This window comes from Ceratotherium simum, chromosome 24 (assembly GCF_057802395.1).
Source record: "Ceratotherium simum simum isolate JZ-2026a chromosome 24, ASM5780239v1, whole genome shotgun sequence".
NCBI lineage: Eukaryota > Metazoa > Chordata > Mammalia > Perissodactyla > Rhinocerotidae > Ceratotherium > Ceratotherium simum.
In genome coordinates this window covers 29,884,322-29,891,797 of record NC_141923.1, presented here as the reverse complement: position 1 = coordinate 29,891,797, position 7,476 = coordinate 29,884,322, and the positions used below count along the sequence as shown (strand labels likewise).

The 7,476-nt window shown below is 44.2% G+C and overlaps 1 protein-coding gene across 1 annotated transcript; it reads left to right on the top strand.

Moving 5' to 3' along the window:
* Nucleotides 1-446: 446 nt before the first annotated feature.
* LOC106800167 (acyl-coenzyme A thioesterase 1) lies at nucleotides 447-7,135 on the top strand. Its single transcript, XM_087448261.1, has 3 exons — nucleotides 447-918; nucleotides 2,755-2,957; nucleotides 5,624-7,135. The coding sequence occupies exons 1-3, from the start codon at nucleotides 462-464 to the stop codon at nucleotides 6,227-6,229; spliced, it is 1,266 nt and encodes a 421-aa protein (XP_087304387.1). The 5' UTR covers nucleotides 447-461; the 3' UTR covers nucleotides 6,230-7,135.
* Nucleotides 7,136-7,476: the final 341 nt, after the last annotated feature.

Below are 7,476 nucleotides of genomic sequence, written 5' to 3'. Positions count from 1 at the left end.
CTTGCAGGTAAGCACGAGGAACCTGAACCTCCTCTGCAAGACGCTCTAGGTACACTTAGCTCTGAGAGAAAGGCTTGTAAAGGACAGGGCGATAAGGGAGGGATTAGGACTCCGTTTTTCCACTGATCACCTGAATTACAATTACCTGGGATGATTTTTAAATATCCAGATTCTTGGAACTGCCAGCATCTTTCTCCAACCATTAGCTCTCAGTAGTCTTTGCACCTATATTTCGACACTCTGCACATTGGACTGCAGGATTAGTGATTAACTCCCATGTTTGCAGATACTTTCTTCCATTCAGGCTCTAGTGGATTGGCTCAAATTCTAGGGAACTTCACATAGCAGTTTAGAGAGTGTCCCCATGCCCGCCCAACGGGAGTAACGCAAAGATTCCGACTGCGCCTGCTTCCCAGGGAGGTGGAGAGACGCCAGGCCGCCCCTTTTCCGCCAAGATTGAGATGGTGGCGACGGTGACCCTGGAGCCCGCAGGCCGCTGCCGCTGGGACGAGCCCGTGCGCATCGCCGTGCGCGGCCTGGCCCCGGGGCAGCCGGTCACGCTGCGCGCGTCCCTGCGCGACGACAAGGGCGCGCTCTTCCGGGCCCACGCGCGCTACCGCGCCGACGCCGAGGGCGAGCTCGACCTGGAGCGCGCGCCCGCGCTGGGCGGCAGCTTCGCGGGGCTCGAGCCCATGGGGCTCCTCTGGGCCCTGGAGCCCGAGAAGCCTTTGCTGCGGCTGGTGAAGCGGGACGTGCAGACGCCCTTCGCCGTGGAGCTGGAGGTGCTCGACGGCCACGAGCCGGAGGGCGGGCGGCTGCTGGGTCGGGCGGTGCACGAGCGCGACTTCCTGGGGCCCGGGGTGCGGCGGGGGCCGGTGCGCGCGGGCCGGGTGCGCGCCACGCTCTTCCTGCCGCCAGGTGAGAGACCCGCTTCCCTGACTGTTTCGGCCCGCCTTTCTCGTGTCTCCTGGCTCTATCTAGAGGAAGGAGGTAGCTCCCAACATTCCGGAGGTCCCTGGGGCCTTAAAGTGTCAAGGACACAGGAATGAACTGTCCGCCTGGCTGGACAGATGGTTCTGCTGCTCCAAAACTGAGAGGCCAGTTAAAAAACGTCCTAAAGAGGGGAAAAGAGGGTTGTAATTAAAAAAAAGAAAGAAAGAAAATTTATGAGTAGTTTTAAGTTTTTAATTTTTTTTGATGTTTCTCAATTTTGCAACTTTGCTTCTAACTCCTACGTATATAAGGTTTAAGAAAATCAGCATGGAGGAAGGCCTCTTGCTATCAACTGGAAATCTGAAATTATTGGATAATTTTACCATTACATAAAAAGCAATTGGACAATGAGAAAAGAAAAAGATGCTTATCCTCATTATGAATCAGGGGAATGCAATATAAAACTGCACAATACATTTCACACTCTGAAAATTTAGAAGTCTAACATTACCAGTTGGTGGCAAATATATGGAGGAAAAGGAACTTGCATACACTGCTAAAGGAATATAGTTAATTCATGTCCTCCTGGAAACAATTTGTATTTACTTAGAAACTTGACTATGTCATTCTACTCCTGGTACGTGTGCACCAAGAAGTATTGTTTGTAAGAGCAAAAACAATTGGAAACAGCCCAAATGTCCAAAACAACAGAACTGAAGAATAAATGGAGGTATTTTTACAGCAGCAAAAGCGATTGAACTGCAGCTACAAGAATCACCATGGATGATTCTCAAATAGTGTTGAGTGAAGCAAGTTCCAGAAGAACACATTCAATATCAATCCATTTAGATAAGATTCAAAAAATAGGCAAAATAAGCAAAATACTGTTTAAGGCACACATAGAGTGGCAATCCTGTAAAGAAAATCAGGAGGATGATAAAATCCAGGAGAGTGGACAGGGAGGGAAGGGCACAGGGACTCAGGGGGCTTTGATGGTGAGTACTGAGTTATTTCTTAAAGTGTTGAGTACAAAGTCTTTGCTTTCATATTCTTTAACTTTTGCTTGTGAAATACAAACTTTTGATGTAAATGGTGAAAATATCCAACAAATGGAATCATACCCAGTATGTAGCCTTTTGAGTCTAGCACAATGCATGTGAGATTCATTCGTGTTGCTCAAAGTATCAGTAGTTCCTTCTTGCTTCTCAGTAGGACCCCTTATATGGAAGTGCTACAGTTTGTTGATTCATTCACCTGCTGAAGGACATTTGGGTTTCAAGTCTTTGGAGATGATGAATAAAGTCACTACCAACACTTGCATACAAGTTTTTGTGTGAACACAACTTTTCATTTTTCTTGGGTAAATACCTAGGAGTGAGATTGCTGGGGCAAATGGTTAAGTGTCTGTTTTACTTTATAAGAAATTGCCCAACTATTTTCCAAAGTGGCTGTATCATTTGGCATTCCCACCAGCAATGTATGAGGGTTCCAGTTGCTCCACATCCTCACTGGCATTTGGCATTGTCAATTTGGGGAGGGGGCAATGATTTTACTGCTTTCGTTGTCTCTTTGTAAATTATTTTTAATCACAAAAGTAATACATGCTCTTTATAAATCTGTGGGGCTTTGAGGCTCTGAGTGTAGAGGGGAATGTGGATTTAGCCTATGCCACTGTCTGCATCTTTGAAGACCAGAGGTCTGTCACCATTTCTGATTGTCAATAGAAAACTTTGACATCACCAAGTAGACAAAAGATGGCTTTTGAAACCACTACCAAGAATTTCAGGAAAAGTTCATTTTTGTGTTTTGTCTTTTCCAAAGGACCCGGGCCCTTTCCTGGGATTGTAGACATTTCTGGAGCTGGAGGTGGCCTTCTGGAATATCGAGCTAGTCTGCTGGCTGGGAAGGGTTTTGCTGTGATGGCTCTGGCCTATTACAACTATGAAGACCTCCCCAAGGGCATGGAGACCCTCCACTTGGAGTACTTTGAAGAAGCTGTGAACTACCTGCTTAGTCACCCTCAGGTTGGAACTTCTCTAAGTTTAGCTTTGTGGTCTATGTATCAGGTCACCTCCTCAGAAATGCTCTTGGTTTTCACAGAACTTGACAAATTCATGACAGCCACTCCCTAACCCCAATGATCACTACCTTAATTAATTAATTGATTATAATTGCTGATGAATGTTCACCCTGAGATAACATCTGCTGCCCGTCTTCCTCTTTTTGTACGTGCGCTGCCTCCACAGCATGGCCACTGCCAGACGAGTGGTGTAGGTCTGCGCCCGGGAACCGAATCCGGGCCACCAAAGTGGAATGTGATGAACTTAACCACTAGGCCACCAGGGCTGGCCCCATACTACCTTTAATAGTCACTTCTCCTAGATAGTTTCTGTGCAATTATACAGTACTCTAATATATTTCCTGCTAGTAAAGATGTTCTTAGTAGGTATTACGGAATTTTAAGCTCCAGAATTTTATAGTGTCTCATAATAAGCCCAAACGTATTTCAGAAACCTGGCTTTGACACAGGAATGGAGGGAAAGGGAAAGGGAATCATTGTCTCCAGAAGACCCAGTTCAAATGTTTGTGTTAACAACTTTCTCGTGTCCCCTCTGACAGTGCAGAATTAGGTTTTAAAGGAAGAACCTGGTGGCCAAAGAACCTGGGTACTGGGAAATGTTTTGAGGGGTCTACGCTCAGGGTATCAGAGGATCAGAAGATAAACCTTGCTTATTTTCCTTTTAATCAGAGCTCATGGTGGATGGAAGCTTTGAGCTCTTAGGAAAGGTGATAGTGTGTAGTGGAGCCAGCAGCATAAGATGTAGATAGAGAAGTGTTAAATATGAGTTTTGATTTAGCCAATTTCTAGCACCATGACCTTGGGGCCTATGTTTCCCCTTTGGAAAAACTGGGATGATGATAATACATTTAATTCCTAGTACTTTCATGAGGAATATATTGTTGAAACCAATGAAGGGTATTATTGGAGAAGCCATGAGAAAAAAAAGACCGCTGTTGAGGTGTCAATGAGATGGCCATTTTTGTGTGTGTGTGTGTGTGAGGAAGATCCACCCTGAGCTAACATCCGTGCTAATCCTCCTCTTTTTGCTGAGGAAGACCGGCTCTGAGCTAACATCTATTGCCAATCCTCCTCCTTTTTTTTTCCCCCCAAAACCCCAGTAGATAGTTATATGTCATAGTTGCACATCCTTCTAGTTCCTGTATGTGGCACGCGGCCTCAGCATGGCCGGAGAAGCGGTGCGTTGGTGCGCGCCCGGGATCTGAACCCGGGCCGCCAGTAGCGGAGTGTGCGCACTTAACCGCTAAGCCATGGGGCCAGCCCACAGATGGCCATTTTTAATACAAGATTTTGGTGACTGAGACAAGAGCAGTCCTTGTAGCATGGTGCAAACCCAGTGACCTTGGAGGGGATTGAGTAGAGAATGGAAGACAGGAATGAGAACAAGTGCAGACAAATTTTCCCATAAATTTTACTGTGAAAGACAGTAGAAAACTAGAGTAGAGTAGATGTGGGGTCAAGTGATTGTTAATTAAATGTAAGAGGTACTAGAGCCTGAAGTTCACTGATGGGAATGAGCCACTAGAGAAGAAAGTTATGAAGGAGAGAGAGAGGAAGTATTTGCAGGAGCGAAGTCCTTGAGAATGAGAATGGATGGCATCCCAAGCCAAGCAGAAGGCTGGCCTTTGATAAGAACGAGATACTTCTTTGGAACCAGGAGGGAAGGCAGGGAGCTTGAGTTCATGTGGATCTAAGTAGATTTGGCAGAGGAAAATGAGGAAGAGTTCCTACCAGATAGCTTCTGTCTTATCCATGAAGGATGAAGAGCTGAAAGTGAAGGTGAACAGTAGTTAAAGGATCTTGAGGAAGCAGGAGAAGGTGTGGAATGGTCTTTTGGAGATGTGGAGAGCAAACATAGTGAAGTGTGGCAGGATCGATGGGCAATATGGATGCTGATTTGACATTTGTGGTCATGAAATGAAAGTAAGACCTGTCAGCACAAATGTGTATTTTTTTCCCCAGCAATGTTCATTTGCACAAATGCAGGCCTAGAGAAAGTGAGCAGGTAGATTTAACCAAGGCTAGCACTCTTCCAGGCAAGTATGACCAGAGGAATATTGCAAGGGAGGGATAAAAACAATGAGGCTGAAAATCTAAGCTGGATGAGGTGGGAAGTGAGAACATAATACAGATATTGATAGTGAAAGAAGTGGTAGTCAAGGTGTCAAAGAGGTGGAAATGGGCAGTCTAGAATGGCTAAAATGACTAAACTAGAATATTTAAGAGGTGATGAGAGAGTAGAATGCTTGAAGCTGAGATTTTGGAGATGACGTACTCACTGATGATCACTCAACTTAGGTTATGACAATGGGAGTGAGTTGCGGAGGTGGGTAGAGAAAAAGATCATTGGAGGTATGGAGGTCAAGGAAGTGAGAGGCCAAAGTGTTTAGTAGATCATCCACATGGTTGCTGATGTCACCAGGAATGGTGATGGAGAAATCATCAAAAGGAAGATAGGAAAAATAAGTAAATATCTCAAGGTTGCAAACCTTAGTAAATGGTGGAGTCCAGATTCAGGCGCAGTTCCATCTGACTTCTAATTCCAGGCACTACTCCTAACACTGGACTAGTCATTGACTTATTCTTCTTTATCCTCTCTCCTCTTCTCAGGTAAAGGGTCCAGGAGTTGGGCTGCTTGGGATTTCCAAAGGGGGTGATCTCTGCCTCTCCATGGCCTCGTTCCTGAAGGGCATCACTGCCACTGTCATAATCAATGGCTCTGTGGCCAATGTTGGTGGAGCCTTACACTACAAGGGGGAGACACTGCCCCCAGTGGGTTTCAACCCAAATCGAGTCAAGGTGACCAGAGATGGCTTTGCAGATGTTTTGGATGTCCTGAACAGCCCTTTGGAAGGCCCTGACCAGAAGAGCTTCATTCCTATGGAAAGGGCTGAGAGTGCCTTCCTGTTCCTTGTAGGTCAGGATGACCACACTTGCAAGAGTGAATTCTATGCCAATGAGGCCTCTAAACGCTTACAGGCCCATGGTAAGGAGAAGCCCCAGATCATCTGTTACCCAGGGGCGGGGCACTACATTGAGCCTCCTTACTTCCCCATGTGCCCAGCTTCCCTGTTCACCTTAGTGGGCCGTCCTGTCATCTGGGGAGGGGAGCCCAGGGCTCATGCCATGGCCCAGGTGGATGCCTGGAAGCAGCTCCAGACTTTCTTCCACAAACACTTGGGTGGGGAAAAGGAGACAATCCCAGGAAAACTGTAATCTTTTATTTGATTGTGGGACATCTCTGATGCTAATTGATCCTGGGATTATCTTTCTAATAATGACTTAGAGTTTTGCTTCCATCACTGTTAAAACAAACTGACCAATGAGTTTTCAAGAATTTTATAAACTATGTATCTGTTCACTTGTTGGAGAGGAGACTGATACTGCAGAAAATACAACAGATGGAAAAAGCATTCGTTTTAGTATCTCACAACACAAGACTGACCAAGCTTTAGCTCTGAAAGGAAAAGTGAGTAACACTGATTAACAGTGCCTGGCACATTACTGGTGCTCAGTAATTATTTTTTTAATTATTTATTATTGAGTTTGCTTAATAATTAATTTAATTAGGTTAATAAATGATTACTTATTGTGCAAGAGAAGCATTATGTATTAAATGTTATCAGATTTGAGTTTCTCCTTTATGAATCTAAGTTAAAATGTTAGCTTTAAATTGATTACCACTTACCTGTAAAACTACTAAAAATTTTAAAATCAAATACATTTTTAGTTTCTTGATATCTTCTTCTTGGATGAATAAGGATTCTCCTAATGCAAATAAATTTTAAGTTATGTTCCTATTTACACATATGGAGCTTTATGATTTAGTTGTTACCAAACCTGGCAAAACATTAGGTGAATTACATGAGTGCTTTTAACTCTGATTAATGTGAAAATAAATGATGATTTAATATTTACGTCATGTGATAAAAATCATTCCACAATAAGCTCATTAAACTTTTCTTAAAGCTTAATGTATTTAAAGTAAAAAATGCTTTAGTTTATGATTATGGTGTTCTGTTTCTTCAAGTTTCTTTTTTAACAAAGCAACTTCTGACCCATTTTTTCCTGAAACTCAAAAAAAGTACAGTTCTCCTTCTATTTTGTCAGCTTTTTCTTCTATACCGCCGTGTGCTCGCCATTTAATCTTCACCAGTCTGTGAAGCAGGTCTTATCCTCATGTTCCAGATGAGAAACCCGAGTCTCAGAGAAGTTCCTCACATAGTAAATGGAGACCTGGGCTCAGTATCCCCAAATCCAGTTTCTTCTCTCTTTGTTAAGCTGCTTCCCTCATCTCTGTGGTTCTTCATTTTCTTTGGGCACAGAGCCATTTGTCCATCGATTTCTGCTTCCTCTCCTCCACCCACTAGCATGCACATTCATGTGTGTTCACATTCACACACACAAGGTTGTGTAACTTTAGGTGCACCATCAGGAATTCCCTTAAAGCCCATCCATGCTGT

Excerpts from the sequence above, each read along its gene's own strand:
- LOC106800167 (XM_087448261.1), top strand. The coding sequence starts at position 462 with ATGGTGGCGACGGTGACCCTGGAGCCCGCAGGCCGCTGCCGCTGGGAC. Across the intron at positions 919-2,754 it reads CACGCTCTTCCTGCCGCCAG|GACCCGGGCCCTTTCCTGGG; the intron begins GTGAGAGACCCG and ends TCTTTTCCAAAG. Across the intron at positions 2,958-5,623 it reads ACCTGCTTAGTCACCCTCAG|GTAAAGGGTCCAGGAGTTGG; the intron begins GTTGGAACTTCT and ends TCCTCTTCTCAG.